The following is an 18155-nucleotide window of genomic DNA, read 5'->3' as shown; positions in this document are numbered from 1 at the left end:
TGGGTTGAGATTTTTTCCAAATGTGTCTTAATACAGTACTCACAGGCTCATATGTACACTGAATGAGTTCTTGCATACTAGCCATGATGAAATCCCTTCATAGCGTCTCCACTGTAAGAGATTGAGGACAAAATCTACAGTGTGTTTTGTGCAAAACTGATTTTAAATTCAAATATTTTTTACCCCCAAATTCCTTCTTTGTTTAAACGCATGCTTTTTGTGGAACTGTGGATTTGACCACCCCCATCTCTCCCATTGTGATCGCATTAGTAAGGAGTCATTTATTTATATTATTTCAGTGTATATATGGGCATGTGAATATCGTTTAAAGACAGCCTTGAAACTAGAATTACCGCCTCACGGTTGTACGCCTCTGCCAAAAACCATCCATACACACCATCAGTGTCTGTTAAAAATGTCGTCACTTCATCATTTTATCCTGTTAGACGTGTGTGTAAAATTGTTATAATTTCCATATGAATTCTAGTGTTACGGCTGAATACATGTTTTGTGAGGTCACAGGAACCTTTGATCACCAAATTCTAATCAGTTCATTCTTGAGTTCAAATGGTCATTTGTGCCAAATTTCAAGAAATTCCCTAAAGGCGTTTCTGAGATATCACGTTCAAAAGAATGGGACAGACAGACAACCTGAAAACAATGGTCTTGTCTAGAAGGTAATCCGCAAATTGCAAAATCTGATCAGAGATCTGCAAAAACTTGCAAAAAAACTCTCTGCCCGATGACTTATCCTAACATTAACTATTAGAGATCAATGCCTAACCTTAACCATCTCGTGAGAGTTTCCCCAACTTGCGGTTCCCTTCTAGACACTACCCATAAAAATGTGAACCTATCCTTTATTGTATTCCATCCATCCTAATCTCAAATATTTCTATAGACGTTCTATTACAGACGGCTGCAAACCATGTTGTAGTTTGAGAAGTGTTCTTATGGTCTCCATTTTTAAACCTGGATGGGCCAGGACAATCTAATTGGAGAGAATGAATGAGAAACCTTCATCAACTATTACTATCAAGGTAACCTTGAGCAAGGCGCTTAACCCTGATCTGCTCCAGTGCAGCTGTTGAGTAACCTGGCGTTGTAACACACAGCTTACAGGTGTGGTTGTGTGGAAGAATATGAACCAGATTAGTTCTCTGACAACTGTCTTGAGTTGAATTAGTTAAAAGGACCAGTGTGTAACATTTCTATTGGCAGAAATGGAATATAATATTAATAAGTATGTTTTCTTTAGTGTTTAACCACCTGAAAATAAGAATCGTTGCGTTTTCGTTACCTTAGAATGAGACGTTTATAGCTACATAAAGTCATCTCCTCTTGACGGAGCTGGCCGCAGTGTTTCTACAGTAGCCCAGGACGGACAAACCAAACACGGCTATTCAGGTTTTTGCGTCAGCCATCGTAGTTCTCAAACACGCTTGACCCACGGGACCTTTTAACAGAAATTTTGTAATTTAATTATGGCCAAATATTCAACGTCCTCCTGCTGAATATTTCCACTATGGACTGCAGGGGATGTAATATGTTGGATGTTGGATGTTGGATGTAAAAATCCAACATGTTAAACCCTTAGACGGTGTGCATTCGGATCTTACCTTCACACACACACGGAGGAAAAGATGTTCGTATGATTCGTCTCCATACCCTAACACACACTCACTCTCTATCTCTCACATACACGCACACACACACGCTGATACAATGATGTAGGTGTTTCCACACTGTTCAGATGGAATGATTTATTCATAATCATGATAGCATAATAAAACAATGAACATTGAAAGCACTGACAGTTGAACCCAAGGCCTCTCACACACAGCATGCACCACCCCGACCCCAGCGTTCACAGAGACACTGAACATTCCTAAGAGACGCCGAGAGACTCCCGGCTTCTGAAAGTCCTCCTTTTTTTATTCTCCGGCCCAGTCAGTTTTTTCCTTGTTCTTTTTTTTTTTTTTTAATCCTTTAAATATATTTTGATATAAAAACAAGCCCACGTATGATGAATCAACCATGTTTGTGAACTGCCTCTCTCACCCCCGCCCCCCCGTCTCCTGTTATTATCCCCCAGACTGTATTGGTTGGAGGACGAACATGATACTGGCCCCCCCCGAAATCTTCTCTCTTCCTGTTCACGCTCTCTTCATGGATACGTGGGAGAAAAAAAAATCCCAGTCTGATAGGGTGATGGTGGAGGTGGAGGAGATGGCACTAAAAAAAGAAAATAAAAATGGTTTGATAACCTCCCTGAAAAAAAAAGAAAGCAATAAAAAAGATTTCTTAAAAAAAGTAATTTAAAAAAAATCAAACTACAACAGTCCAATTGAAAGACGTGCTGGAGGGAAGTCTGGAGCTCTGTAGACTGGAGGCACTTTAGCACAGAGCGAAGGCCCCACACCTGACACCACGCCGAGGGGAGAGAGGGAGGGAGGGAGGGAGGGATGGAATGACGGAGAGCTGGGCTGAATTCATGCAGAGCCACTTGGTGATACAGAGATCCAGGAATGATGGAGGGAGGGGGAGAAGAAGAAAGAGCACCTGACAAACGTGGAGGAAAAGGCCAGCCTCCCCTTCAGTTAATGCCATGTTCAGGAGGAGGAGGAGGAGGAGGAGGAGGAGGGGAGGAAAACATAAGAAAGAAAAGGGATCTTCCAGGTGGAGGAAGAAGAGAAACTTGGACCAATAGAGAGAAGAGAGAGCGAGTGAGCAGGTACAGAGGGAGGAAAGAGCAGTGGCCCGTCGAGAGAAGAGGAAACTGTCTGGCAAAAGCTATACAACACAAACAGGAAAACAGTCCTTGTGTGGAAGCGGAGGGCGGCTGGCGGACGCCTTGAGGTCGGGGGAGGGGGGCACAGTATGGCAGTCCCACAGGTCAACAGCCTGGGCAGGCAGGAGGAAGGTGCTGTGGTCCCTCTTCTTCTTCATCTCCTCCTCCTCCTCCTCCTCCTACTTTACAGCTGTGCTGGGCTGTGTCTCGCCCCCCCCTCCTCTTCCTCCCGTGTTGTCGCCAGCCGCCGGGCCTCCTCTTCACAGGTAGAGCTCCTTGGCTCTGATATGCTGCAGCTTCTCCCTCAGCATGCGGAAGGAGGGCCGCACGACAGAGTCCAGGGTCCAACACTGCTTCATCAGGTCGTATACCACGGGCGGGCAGCCGTCTGGGGCGTCCATCTTGTATCCCTTCTCTACCCGGGGCACCACCTCTTTCAACGGCTGAGAGACAGACAGAACAATGTCGATCGATATTCAGCTGATGCAACACAACTGCACCGAACCAATCCCAGGAAAAAGGTTACTTTTCACAACAACAAATTACTAATAAATGTAACGAGTGGTGAAGCATGCAGAAATAATTAAATTCATAATAGAGTACATATTATGTGTCACATTTTCATCACCTGCTCCAGCGGTCTAATGGCACAAATCTAATTATTTTGAGGTCAGCACTAAAAGGTACAAGACATTTCACTAATCCAGTACAAAAACAAAATGTGTACACACACTGGTCCCAGCAATGAAGCCTGCCATCTGCTGGAAATCTGGTGCTCAGGTACTTACAATTCTAGGGTAAGGCACACGCCCAAAGGAGTAGATCTCCCAAAGTAGGATTCCATAACTCCAGACGTCTGACTTGGTGGAAAACCTCTGTCGGACAAAGAAAAAGGGGAGCCATAAATTTACATATCAAACAAAGGCGTTCAGAGAGCAGCTCAGGTATGTTTGTGCTTCCTAAATCCATAAAAAAGTGAGTCTTGGTTTGTTTGTTTGTTTTGGTGCTATTTCAGGAGTTCAAGTGAGGAAACATGAATCGTGTGACGATAAACTAAAAAGTTACACCAAAATGTGTTCAGTGAGTTGGAATTCCTTGTCAGCGTAGGCTCCAAGGAGCATGTGCACATGCAGAGTTGAAAGATTAAAGATGAAAATGCAGGCTGCCTCTTAGTTAAACTGCTGCTAGGCGCTGGGCGATATGACGGTATATTACGTGCAACAGTAGAAATGTGTCCGCCGGTAGCGATTTGGCAAAACCGTTTCCACCGCGGTAGATATTCTTGCGTAATTCCCTGTTCTCGCAAAGTAACGTGATTTGGGCAGACGTGGATTAGGAGAGTGAAGTAGAGCGGGAGGAGGCGATCCAACCAACCCAAGATGAGGGAGAACTCTGGTTACATGATTACCAGACAGTTGCACACTAGTTTATTTTATTTTGTCATCTTTTTTGGCACGTATAAGTGATTTGTGACAATCTGTAGCATCCGCCATTTTTTTGTACTTTTAATTTTCTCTTTGATATAAAGGAAATTTACGAGTTAACCAGACCTGATGTACAAGGCAGGTACAGATTCTCTGCCATGTCCAATGTTTCTTGCTTAATGTGATGTCAGAGCAGTGTCAACTCGTCGCCTAGTCTCACCTTCTCTCTTAGCGCTTCAGGGGAGGTCCATTTGACGGGCAGCTTGCCAGTGTCCTGTATGGAGGAGGCCTCCTTGGTGAGGCCGAAGTCGCTGACCTTGGCGATGTTGTCGTCGGACACCAGCACGTTGCGAGCTGCCAGGTCTCTGTGGACGAAGTTGTTGGCCTCCAGGTACTCCATGGCTTCACACACGTCACTGGGTGACACAACGAGATGATGAGTGGATGACTTAGACAATAACAACCCACAGGTGGGCGTCTACTCCTTAATATATGTGGACATATTTGTGGCTACGGTTAAGACTTGCCAAACACATAAAAAACACAACTGCAGTGCAAATATAATAAATGCAAAAAGATGGTGAAGGATAAAAAAAAAAAAAAAATCTAAAATTCTACACCTTTCTTTTCCTCCTTTACTTGCTTCGTGTTCTTGCAGTTAAAATCAAATCCATTGCACATCTCTAACAACTTCATTCAAGGGTTCACACTGAAAATGAATCATTAAACATTTCCTTGTGGGTTCATGTTTTCATGCCTACTGAGTGTTTACACTTATGTAATGGTTGCACTCATTTTTACTTGTGCCGGGTTACAGCACCAGCTAAATGACTGTTAAATTAAATATAACCAAAGACATTAAAGGCACTTGACTTGCAGATGAAGCAGCCATTTATCAAGGCAAACACCCTGCGTGATGGTTGCTTGTGCAAACAAAGGGTCCTTTTATGTTCCCAGTCGAGAGCGTGACACTGTTCTTCTTAAACTCTATTCAGATCCTGACAGCTAAAGAGCAGCAGTTTAGCTCTAGACCCTGAGCTGTGCTGATTAAACGTGTGTCTTTTCTACAAATGTCATAAGCACTCGAACAGAGATGAAGAGGACTCACAGTGAGAACTTGAGTAAGCAGTCTCCGCCGAGCACGGTCCGTCCTCGGGAGCGCAGGTAATCCACTAGGCTGCCCTGTGACACGGTTCAGAGGAGGAGGAGGACATTTTTTAGCATGGATGGTTCCGGTGAAAAACAAATCACTGACCCCGAACGTGTTGGCGTATCCTCAGCTGAGCTACATGGGGCCACACTATGTTACAATTATGTTTTTTAGAGCATGTCAATTTACAAATTCAAACTTGGAGGTGCCTACAAATAGAGAGGTGAAGTCTCCCCTTCCGGCGTCCACCATGGGACCTTATTTCGGAAAAACATGCACAGCAGACAAATATTTTTTTTGATCCCGTTTGAATTGTGCCATGAATCACACATATGATGTTTGTCAATTTAAAAGATAATTTTTCAAGTCAAGAAAGTCGCAGTTTCTCTATATGTTATTCAAATATCATGCCTTTTGTTATTTACATTATACTTCTTATTCATTTGTTTGTCACTTTTAGGTGATTAATATTAGCTTAAATTGTAGTATTATAAAATGAATAGTTCTACATTTTTGGGAAATACGCTTATGTTCTTGCTGGCGGAGAGTTAGATGACAAGGTTGCTACTACTCTCATATCTGTACGGTCAATTTGAAGCTACCGCCAGCAGCCAGTTAGCTCAGTTTAGCTCAGCATAAAGACTGGAAACAGCTAGTCTGGCTGTGACAAAATCCACCTACCACTATCTCTGATGCTTTCTAATTAACATGATGTTTGTTTAATACATATGTTACGTTGTGTACCGTTAGGTGTCAAACTATTTCTTGTCAGGGAGCAGTTGCCAGGCAACCAGCGGAAACTCCAGGATAGCCCAGTACATAATCCCCCCGTAAAATGGCTTCGGTTTTTGTACGGATTAAACAAACCAAATAGCATATTTTCAATACTGTTTCCTACATGTTTTTAAACATGTAAAAACTTGTAAAAAAAAAAAACATGTGACAAACCTTCGCCATGTACTCTGTGACGATGTAGAGACTGCCCCTCTCCTCCACAATTACCCCTAGCAACTGCACCAGGTTGTTGTGCCTCAGTTGCCTGTACAAAGCAGAAGCAGAAAAAATCAGATGAAAAAAATAGCCTGCGATAGAAAAACAACTTTATATTTGAAAGAGAAAGGTGTGTCAGGTAGTGTGAAGGACAGTGCCATAGTTAAAGGATCTTACGTCATGACGGAGGCCTCGGCGATGAAAGCCTGCGCTGTGGCGTCGTTTTTGATGCACTTGACCGCCACCTTGGTCCCTCTGTAGTCTCCCACCATCACATCTGACAAGGACACAGACGGGGTGAAGTTTTAGTACAATAAGCGAGGCAACCTCAGTTATTATGGCTCTGATGTATGAAATTAAATGGTGTAGAGATCCTTGTGAAATAAATTCATCACCTCCAAACTCCCCTTTGCCAATGGTCTGCAGGAGTTTCAGCTCCTTTCTGTTCAAGGCCCAGCCGCCTGCCAAGAGAGGACGGATAACATTTAGTGGAGTTGCAAGTAAAACATTGACATCAAAGAACAAGAACTACTTAACTATTCATAAAATGTATTAAAATATGAATTAGTGAGTTTCACATACATCCCCTGGTCAGTTCTACTTTCTAAATGATTTATCTCCTCATTTGGGAGGAAAAGTGTGTATTTATTTCAACATTTTGCTTTTTCCCAGTGCTCTGGTGTGAGTCTTAGCCGGGTCAGATGGGTAAATGAAGAGGAATGAAGAGCGAAAGGAGCGGAGGAAGACTCAGATTGACCTTGGGAACTGGTGAGGCCTCAGCAGTCGGCCCGACTCCCCAGACACACAAAGATTAATTAACCTCTGTTGATTAATGCTATTAGGACAAGGATGATAGCGGATACATGTAGGAGATGCAGGCTTTGTATGTACGCTGTGTGTGTGTGTGTGTGTGTCACAGACAGAGGTTAACGTGACAGTTTATAAACACAATAATGTCCCTGTGGAGCAGTGTAATGAGCTCAGTGTGTCCTTACTCCTGGAGAACTCGTCTTGTGCCGCCACTGTTCCCTCCATCAACTTGGGTTTAATCAGCCGGGTGCAAAGGCCGTCGGCGTCTTTGGTGTAATGCTGCGGACAGAGTTAGAAACAAAAGTCAGTATGTATGTAGCCCCAGGGCAATTTGTTCTGCCCCTGAGTGCCATTGTGGCTGGTTTCCTGGTCTACTACCAGTTTCCTGGTGGTTCTGCTCAGAATAAATATGTTTTGGTTAATATTTACATGTTCAGTTCAATATACACATACAAGGTGCTTCTCATTTCGTCATTTTTCGCCTCCTCGTCTCCTCGCTCCTCCGGCTGTCACCCGGAAATCGATCTCAGTCCTCCATCTTGAAGGACGTCCAAATTCCTAAAATGCGCATCGAGGAACGAGGAGCGAGGAGGCTTGCTGGAGGAGCTATGAGCGAGGATACACCAGTGTATCCTCCAGTGTTTCCTCCATGGAAGTTTATCATCGACAGACACGCCCCCTTATTGGATATCAGTTATTGATTGGACGCTGCGCCGATCAGACTGATCTGATACATCAACATCACTGGACTTTTATACCGGAGTGAAGACAGATCACAGATTAAACGTTTTATAGTTTAGTTGTCTTCTGATTCACCATGTAGTTATAACCTGTGTTAACTGTAGGTGTTCCAGCAGCAGGAGGACCTGCAGGATCTCTGCTTCACACACCGTCACTGAAGGAGTCTGACACTGAAAGGGGTTTATAAAAGCTGACAATGAACATACTTAAAATAACTTTCTTCATTTATTAGAAAGAGTTTTCTTTTGATCATCTGTTATTTCCCCCATTCACTTTTATTATGGATGCAGTTAAAGTCAGAGAGAGAAGGAGAGTCTGTGTTTTACACCTTTTACATCATTTATCCTCATTTCCATTCAGTCACATGAGGCTGATAATTCCTGAACGTCTGGTTTGATATGAGTTATATCATTTCACTTTTCCCTGAAACATTCAGCCTAATACATAACTTCTACTGTCAGAATATCAATAAATTCAGATGCTAATAATGAATAAATAATATAAAGGCATTGTGCCAGTAGAAATTGTTCCTGGTCCTCTAAGCAGGACTCAGTCCACAGTAGAAATACAGACTGCAGCTGTTATTCATGTGCAGGTGTTTGTTAAACAGGTAACAGGCTACAGAGAGGAAACACTGCTGCTCTGATAACTCTGTTTCTTTATTAGTATTAGATCAGTTCAGACATAAACAGCTGTAAAAGCTGACTGACAGCTGATCCAGCTGTGATCAGCTGCTGCTGTCATCAGAAACTGACGTCGCTTCACGTGAAGCTTCAGAGGAAACGACGTCTCATGTCTCTAAAATCATATTTCCTCGTTTCCTCTGTCCTCGAGTCGTTTCCTCGCCTCCTCCGCTCGCATCTCCCGTGGGCGGGACTAAGACTCGAGGAGAGGAGTCGAGGAAAGGAGTCAAGCCGTATAAAAGAACAAATGGGAAAGACCCCCAGTATGTTGTGTCACTTTAAATAGGTTGGTTGCAGTGTACTTGGTGAGCATGTGGTTTACTTTGAGTACAACCTATGCTGTTTAATTGTATTACATGTAATTGGTTGTTTATGTGTCATGTCACTTTACCTGGTTGTGATTGGCTGTGGGGCGGACTAGCGAGGAGCGGGTGGTTGAGCGAGAGAAGTGAGGGAGCAGCGCAACGGAGAGGTTGGAGAGAAGCGAGTGAACGAAAAGAGATGTAGTAATTAGAGATTTATGGTTTAAAGTGTGTTTGTAAATTATAGTGCTGTAAAAACTAGAGCATAGGACTGCAAGCCAGTGAAACGCTGAATGTATACGTTGCGAGTAGTTAAGTGGCTATCAACGCTGTAGCTGATTAGGCGCCGTTAGCCTTTCCAGCTAACTACCGCCGAAGGACACTCTGGACTGCCCAGATAGCGCTCCAGGTGACCTGGATAAAAGTCTGGTAGCTCCTCTGGCAACACGGGAGAAAGAAGGTTTCACCCATCGGACGGCCATGGTCAGCTATCAGCCTTTCTAGCTTTTTGCTCCACGCTTGGAGGTGCAACATTAGGACTCTGTGATACAAACTCTGCTACGCTAACGTGAGTACTCAGCTTTTATTTGGCTGTTAGAGCGAAACGGTCTCGACTGTTTTTGGCCACCACGTTCCCAAGCATCGACCAGGCCTGCAACGGGGTTGTTTTCATTAATGGTGCTTTGCTGTTTGCCGGCTTGTGTGTGTGTGTGTGAGAGAGAGAGTGTGTGTGTGGGCCCACCAGGTTATTTTTGGTGAAAGTAAATGAAACCATAAGAGTTCATTGCATATCCTTTGGTACTGCTTTATGTTATTTTGGGCTAGACCAACTACATTAAAGGGTGACATATATGCTAGTGACCCCAGAAGGTTAAAGGAACATAAAAGATTGACTTGGGGTTAATACTGACTTGTTTATCTCTGTGAAAGGTCAAAGTACTATTTTCTTGGTATACTATTATTGAGAGTATTGTGAACCTTTTTTATTTTACATATTTTTTATATCATTCCCTTTTAGTTAATAAATTGAGTGAATTGTTGGGGACATATTTGTTATGTGATTTTTATTAGGTATAAACATAACCACAGTGCAGTCACATATAAGAAATAGGGAGGAAATAACTATGGGTTATTAAATAAAGCAACAACAGGAATAAGGGTTTAACTAAAGCCAACCTGGGAATTAAGTTTTACGAACACAGGGCGCTACCTTTATAAAAAGGTGCAGAAAGCACTACATGTAAATAACAATAAAAACCCAGGGCTTCATATTCTGACTTTATATAAATCTATTGTTTAACAGTCGGCAGTATATACTGTAAAAGTTCTCTCTCTCTGCTATCTCAGACCTATGTTCGTCTGATGTTCAAAATCAAAAGAATCTGAATCCGTATACAAGCTTTTGATATGCAAAACAAAAGTGAGACGGTTGTTTCCACCAACGCTCTACAGAAGAACATGAAGGCAGTGATGAAAAGAAGATTCAGGTGAGAGTTGATGTGCTCCATTGATATAATATGTACGAGATATCAGCGGCGGTTTGCCTCTACCGGAGATAGAAAGCACGAGAGAACTTTTATCAACATGCATCAGTGTTAAAGAGGATGGCGGTAGTCTTGAGGGAAAACAGAAACCCTGCCTCATTTCCATACAAAAGATGGAATAAAATGGGAGGAGATAAGTAGAACAGATATACAGCATATCACCATGTGTCAGGACTGAAGTTTCGGGAATTTGAACAGACATTTCATTTATAATTGAAGTTCATAACTCGTCGTAGTATGGCCAATACAAAAGAAAATGTGATTCATTTTCAACCTCTCCTAACTCGCATACTTCGTACAACCTGTAGTCCTCCTGGGTGTTTTTAAATCTACCGACTTCAAGGGCCAGAGGAAGGATTCCAGTTTTTAACTATGCAATTACAGACCTTTGACTCCTGATAAGTTTGCTATAACATAAGATTCAGAGCCATTATTGTGCTTGATTTGAATATATGTTCGTAATTTTTGTTTTAACAATATCTCTTTCTGTTCTCTGTGGAAGTACTGTGCTCAACCGCCTCAATTCAACTCCAACTCCAAGGGGAATTATTAGGGGTTGGGGGGAACACACAAATTTTTACTTATTTCATGAAAAAAGAAATCATATAACATAATTTATAACGACAGATTCACCTATATACCTGTCCCGAGTTGCATCCAACACTCTAATCACAAGGTCACAACTTGCAAGCATGACTTGCAAGCACTTTTTTCCTTTCAGTTTGACACTTGTCTCATCGGATATGGATGATTTAGATCATCAAAACATCACAGAAAGCAAATTCTACTATACACAACCGTGAATAGAATGAATCCAATTCACCGAAACCCATCTGCACTGCAATCACACATCGATTGAGGTGACGGGATCAGTCTTTTGAAATGAATGAACCTCTGCTGAAGATTGACAGTATGCGTACGGCATCTGAAGGAGGCTCTAGAGCAGCTCTCCTGCTGGGAGCTGTGAAGGTTATTGTGGGAACCAGCAGCAGCAACAGCAGCGGAGGAGGAGGAGGAGGAGGAGGAGGAGGAGGAAGAGGAGTGTGTGGGTGTGAGAGAGGTCAATGCATCTGATCTTTCACCCCCAGAAACACACAGCTAACCAAGCAACCCGTCAACATCTGCTCATCAATGTGAAATCTGGTTAGACGTTGGCGTTATGAATGTCTCATTTTGGTCATATTCTATACATTTTTGAGAAAAACAGTGAATCTTTGTCTTCCTAAAAAACACCAAACCTCTGTGTGACCACATAATTAATAAAGCAAAAAAAAGGAACTGTTATACAATGTTACACAACTGCAGCATGGCAAATTGACCACAGTGTAAGTTACCGTGACAACCACCAGGGGGCAGCATGGTGACGGAGGGGTCCGCTCCACTACATTATTCAGCACTGATGCTCACATATGCAGCCACATGTCAAATAAAAACCGCAAATAACCACCCTCGATCCAAACATATATATACACTTATATACAGAATTACACTTTTAGATTTGCTTCATCATCGGTGACGTAGATATGTCATTTTATATGTGCAATGTTTTCATCTTATAATGTAAGTAAAGACTGAATGTTGCATAATTAATACTGTTTGTTTAACACATTACAATTACTTAAATTTAGTCTTTTAATGCATGAAATTATATTTTTTTTACACAATGGTGCTGGATAAATCAAGATCTTCCCATATGTAATTAACACAGAAGGGTGTAATCACACAGTAAAAATATTAAAATGGGCATTGTAAGCTGAAAATACATTCACCGTGCTGTTACATATGGAGCCGTCTTTGTTTCACTTCTGCAGTATCGCTGTATACATGTATGCATAACGTCACTGTGGATGATGTGATTGACACTATTTGACAGAGAGGAGGCCTGGGTGTGTCAGTATATATATGTATGCACGCAGTGTGTATATGCTATGTGAAGTCTGCTGAGACAGGCCAATAAGAGCAGGGCAGGCAGAGCAAGCCGGATAAACACACAAGAATGCGAGGCATCCTCTCATAGCCTATTATAGAGAGAAAGAGAAGACACAGGGGAATGCAGACAGGGGAGAGGATAAAGACATAGTGAGACCGAGGGAGAGAAACGCAGGGCGGGGAAGCAAAGGAAGAGGTTGAGATGGATGACAAAGAGAGGAGGAAAGGAAGCAATATGCCAGCCAGGTATACACCAGGGAACACAGAAAGAGAAGGAGGTGGAGAAAGGAAGTGGAGGTAGAACTGAGTCCTGGAGGGTGTGAACGAGAGAGAGAGGAGAGATAGATTGTGGGTGACTGATAACAAGAAAGCATCGGGGATGTAGATGGTCTCAGTGCCAGCTGGCACATTCATGGCACAACGCCCCGCAAGGCAAAGAGATGGGGTCCAATTAAAAGTGTGATAGCCGCCAATCCAGCTCTTCTTTTTAACGGAGAGGATGAAAGACCCCTCTCTTTCTCTTTCTCTCTTTCTCCCTCCCTCCTTCCTTCTGCCAGTATGTCTCCTGTCTTCCCCTCTCCCCGCCATGTCCTTCCTCTGAACCGGCTCTCAGATAACGGGCAGTGAGTGAGAGGATCAGACAGCTTTCTGAAGAATGTGAACATGTACTTGAGTCTGATTTTTAGGGAAACTCCGTCGGGACACTGAATGTCTGTGAGTGTGTGTGGGGGTCATAAAAGCTCATTATGTAATAATCAGCACATAATGCAATAAAACCTTGAGCGCACAACATAATAACAGTTTTGTTTATAATGTAATAAGTTATTACATTATGAGAACATTATTACATTATAAACTTCAGCGCATAATGTAATAATAAAAAAAAAAAAAAGAGTACTCTCCTTGTGTCTTAAAGCACAGGAACACTTCTAGTTTTACGTGACACAAGTGGAGTCCTTAAGTTAAAGCAACTGGACTTTGTCTGTTTGGTCTTGCGGACATGAAGCCTCTTTGATGTGAGGCTACAAGATATCTAGTGACCTGGACAAATGAGAACCTTTACAGAGATGATGCTGAATTTAATATACTGGTGATTCTCAGCGTGTGAAATAATTGTTCAATACATAATTATACCTGGTATAATTGCTTTAAATGAACTACTCCACTTGTGTCATGTAAAACTATAGAGTGTTCCTGTGCTTTAAGAGAACAAGGAGAGTTCTCTTTTATAAAATTACAACATTATGCACTGAACATATTACATTATTCAACTTGTTTTTGCTAAGTTTAAAATGTAATAATGTTCTCATAATGTAATAACTTATGACATTATGAATTAAACTGTTATTATGTTATGCGCTTAAGGTTTTATTACATTATGTGCACAGTTATTATGTTATGAGTTGCTACACCTGTGTTTAGAGAGTTATGTAATCATACTACTGCATGATTGATTGCATTGGATCTAGATGGATTTCTGCCATTTTTTTGCTACTCCTACAAATTTTGAGCAATCGTAACCAAATTTGATACAGAAACCAAGCCGGAAAAAGCTCCTTTATTGGCTTGTTGATGTTCCATATAGTTTTGCTATAGCTGGCCCTTGCAGTTAGCTCAAATGCTGTGGGCAGGGCTTATATTACAAAACAAATCTCATATCTCCTGAATGCTTCGTGCTACTGCGACAACATTTGGTGGACATGTGTAGATATGATATCTGAGTGACCATGACGAATTTGGTATTAGGATTAGGAAGTATTCTCTGTCTGAACGGGCACTGCACTAGTTTTTTAAATTACTGACAAATCTGCAGATTATTATTTCTTGATTGATCGTTTGGTTTGGAAAATGGGGAAAAATGCCCGTCACAAATTCCCAGAGTCCAATATGATGTCTTGGAATTGCATGTTTTGTTCAACCAATAGTCCATATCTTAAAAATATTCAGTTTAGACAACGAAGACCAGCAAATCCACACAAATGAGAAGTTGTAACAGGAGAATATTTGGATTTTTTGCTTGAAAAATGACTTAAACGATGAATAAATTATCAAAATAGTTGCAGCTGTTTTTTCTGCCGATCGACTGACTTGCTTCAACGCTCCAGTCTTCCTGAAGAAGCTATGATGTGGTATAACGTTTGTGGGATTCATATTCTAAAATCAAATGTTTCTGCCACAGCAGCTGTTTCAGGGCAGAGTGCATTGCCAGCAACCTGAAAATATTGCCTTCATCTCACTGACTTTCAGGAGAGAGGAAGTATCTTCTGATTATTCATAAATGAAACAATAGTGACATTTATGAACAGAATGTCAGAGGTTTCATTTTCTTACAAACAACAACTCTCTTCACACGCTCTCCGTGGTTGAGCTGAACACTCTGTGACTTTCACTTCTTACTATTATCAAGACAAACCAACCAACTGGCACTGATAATAAGTGGCCAATTATCCTTTTCATCTGCCAGACTGAAAGCCAAGAGTATTATGGGTATGAAGAGTATTATGGGAAGAAAAAGTAGGAGCTTAAATGGCAGCTACAGTACGTTGTCCGCTGTCCCTCACCTCAACCAGCTGCATGAGGTTCTCAAAGTACTCCTCCTCGTCGATGGTGAGCTTGCCGTTGTGGTAGATGATGCGGTAGTGCTCCACTTTGCCGTCGCAGCTGACGCACAGGGTGTAATCGCCGGGGTAGTTGGTGCTCTCCCTCACCAGGAACAAGCCCGTCTCCGGAGGGTAGAGGAGCCGCTCGGCCTGCTCTCGAGTTATCTTCCCGTGGAACCAGCTACGAGGAGGGAAGACGGGCAAAAAAAATTAGTGACAAGACGGGAAAACAATGGAGAGAGAGTGTGAAAAAGAAGAAGAACAAGAAATGAAGAGGGAAAAAAAGTGAAAGGAGAAAGAGATATGAAGGAGGAGAGAGTGAGTCAGACATCAAAATGACAAACGGGGACAAAGAAAGTGAGGAAAGAAAAGGAAAAGAGAAAGAAAACTAGTCAAGGGATTGTTTGAGATTCAAAAACTGACATGTACTGTTTGCATGCCCACACACACACACACACACACACACACACACACACACACACACACAAATAACACAAGTTGATGTAACAATTGTGGACTATTAAGAGTCTGATCCACACATGTGCCAGCTCTTGTGGAAAACAATTGAAATCCTCATCTGCTCCGTGTCAGTGTTAACAACATCAGATAGGCCTAAATCCTTCAACCCTACACCCGCCTGGCTCATTTGCAACTTCAACCAGACAGAGGGATTCAAGAGTATCACGGCCCCGCAGCCTTCCTCTGAAATAAGAAGTGAAAAACAAGAGCATGGCGTTAATGGGAAGCCGGCAGCAGCAGCACTTCCATTCTGTTCAGCTCGAGCGGAGCAGAGGCGGGGTCGTCTCGACTCTAGGAGTCAGTGAGAAAGTACCTGAATCCAAACAACAGGAAGCATGGTGCTCACAAACACACACACACACACACACACACACACACACACACACACACACACACACACACACACACACACACACACACACACACACACACACACACACACACACACACACACACACACACACACACACACACACACACACACACACACACAAGGAGGCCGAGGCAGGATCGGAAACTGACACACAGCCGCTGCAATAACAGGAAAATGCAAAAAGTGCTCGGACGAAGTGGTGGGTAGTATAAGTCACCCACTTCCGGCTGAGGTCAGGGAAACCACGGGATGGACCGACTATAAGTTTAATTTGTTTTAACTCAGGCGTCTGCTGCTGAGATAAAAAGCTGGTCAGGGTGTTACTGGCTTTAACTTGCTCTGATAACAAATAAAGCTCTTGCTTTGCTGGCTGCTTCACCCTCACCATATGGCCTGGTGGATATATCTATACTACTAATGGATGGATAAGACGGCTGCATTAGAGTGAGTGCGTTTACATGCACATTAGTATCCTGGTTTCAGAATATGGTGTGCATATGAACCACAGAGAAACCTGGTTATTCGTATCCCTGTTGACGTGGTCATAACAGTATCCAGGTTTCTGCTGGTCTGTGTGCGGGTGTCCTGATTCCTTAACATGTCAGTCTCTTATTTCTGTACTGAGTGACCTAAACAACTGAGAATGAACTGAACTCTGCTTATTAATCTGCTAGATTTGGCCTCTTCATCTGATTAACGGTGACAGAAAACAAGAGCGACAACACACACTCCAAAAACCTGATCATAACCAGGATTTTGTCATCTACTGCTCTTCACAGATCTCTTCTATGCACATAAATAATCCTCACTGGGTTTCTGTATAAACAGAACATTAATTGCAACCTGTGATCTGCAAATGTTCAAGGGTAATGTATCTTAGATTTCCTATAGGGCTGTCAAAGTTAACATAATAATAACGCGTTGACGCAAATTCGTTTTAACGCCACTAATTTCTTTAACGCATTAAAACAACTCAATTTTTACATTATAGTGGGCTCTGTTTTAAAGCTGGTGAAGACCCTGGCATCATATGAAACTAGAAAACCTAAATGATCCATTGGTATCAACCATGTCATACTAGCTTGTTGCGAAGGAGGTTAAATAATGCTTGCGCTAAATTTTGGCGAAGAAAAACTGGCATGGCCATTTTCAAAGTGGTCCTTTGACCTCTGACCTCAAGATATGTGAATGAAAATAGGTTCTACTTTATGATAATCACATGCAGTTTGGGGCAAGTCATAGTCAAGTCAGCACACTGACACACTGACATCTGTTGTTGCCTGTTGGGCTGCAGTTTGCCATGTTATGATTTGAGCAAATTTTTATACTAAATGCATTACCTGTGAGGGTTTCAGGACAATATTTGTCATTGTTTTGAGTTGTTAATTGATTTCCAGTAATAAATATATTCAAAAATTTGCATAAATATGCATATTTGCCCACTCCCATGTTGATAAGAGTATTAAATACTTAACAAATCTCCCTTCAAGGTACATTTTGAACAGATAAAAAAATGTACGATTAATTTGCGATTAACTATGGACAATCATGCAATTAATCGTGATGAACAATTCAATCGATTGACAGCCCTTATTTCCCAATAAAAAACAGTTAGACGATGACAAAATCTGAGTCCTCATTGTGAGGATATCTTCTGCCTCTATAGACCTGTGGTCCTGAGCTCAAACACACCACCATGCCAGCGACCTCAACCACAAAACAGCACACTGTATCCCATCGATTCACGTCACTCCTTGTGTGAAAGGTCGTATTGGCTGCAACCAGTAGCAGGCTACAGGGTCTCTCTATCCATCTTGGCTAGTGAACTGCTGGTTAATAACGTCTATAATTGATTTAGCTTGTTTTGCCGTGGCTGCCTCCGTCACTCCCTCCTCCTCCTTTTCGCACTCGGCCTCCACAGACAGCAGAGGCCCTTGTGGCAAAGCAGCTTAATACGGGTTGAGTTGATTAGATCAGTGCAGGCAGCTTCTCCGATGGACAGCAGCTCCTTAACTCCCACTAATCCAGGAGCAGGCGCCAAGCGTGGACGGCCCAGAGACACACATGGCCCTTTGGTGGACGCACACTGGCTGTTCTGTTCACAGCAAATAACTGCAGTTTTCATACATTACATCATACGGATATTTAAAAAGAAATGTTGTAAACAACTCGGTGGGGACAACAGGGAAGGAGGAAGTATGGCAGCAGGGTTGAACACCCCGGCTTTCTTTAGGGGGTGGTGCTGTTATGTGCGGCACATGTCTGCCACATGGGGGCAGCAGAGAGAGCGAGCTGTTAA

At 42.4% G+C, this 18155-nt stretch overlaps 1 protein-coding gene across 1 annotated transcript in view; it reads right to left on the bottom strand.

The window, feature by feature from the left end:
• Nucleotides 1-1748: 1748 nt before the first annotated feature.
• Nucleotides 1749-18155, bottom strand: part of LOC119476337 (tyrosine-protein kinase CSK) — a 55236-nt gene continuing 38829 nt past the window's right edge. Inside the window, exons 5-13 of the mRNA XM_037749768.1 lie at nucleotides 14926-15145; nucleotides 7351-7444; nucleotides 6751-6816; nucleotides 6533-6632; nucleotides 6314-6404; nucleotides 5324-5397; nucleotides 4436-4631; nucleotides 3580-3666; nucleotides 1749-3234 (exon numbers count right to left, since the gene is read on the bottom strand). Of these exons, the coding sequence (XP_037605696.1) occupies nucleotides 3052-3234; nucleotides 3580-3666; nucleotides 4436-4631; nucleotides 5324-5397; nucleotides 6314-6404; nucleotides 6533-6632; nucleotides 6751-6816; nucleotides 7351-7444; nucleotides 14926-15145 (1111 nt within the window). The 3' untranslated portion in view covers nucleotides 1749-3051. The remainder of the gene's footprint in view (nucleotides 3235-3579; nucleotides 3667-4435; nucleotides 4632-5323; nucleotides 5398-6313; nucleotides 6405-6532; nucleotides 6633-6750; nucleotides 6817-7350; nucleotides 7445-14925; nucleotides 15146-18155) is intronic.

The sequence above is a fragment of the Sebastes umbrosus genome, chromosome 2 (genome assembly GCF_015220745.1).
Source record: "Sebastes umbrosus isolate fSebUmb1 chromosome 2, fSebUmb1.pri, whole genome shotgun sequence".
Lineage (NCBI taxonomy): Eukaryota > Metazoa > Chordata > Actinopteri > Perciformes > Sebastidae > Sebastes > Sebastes umbrosus.
The sequence above is the reverse complement of the archived record's forward strand: the minus strand, read 5'-3'. Positions and strand labels throughout refer to the sequence as shown.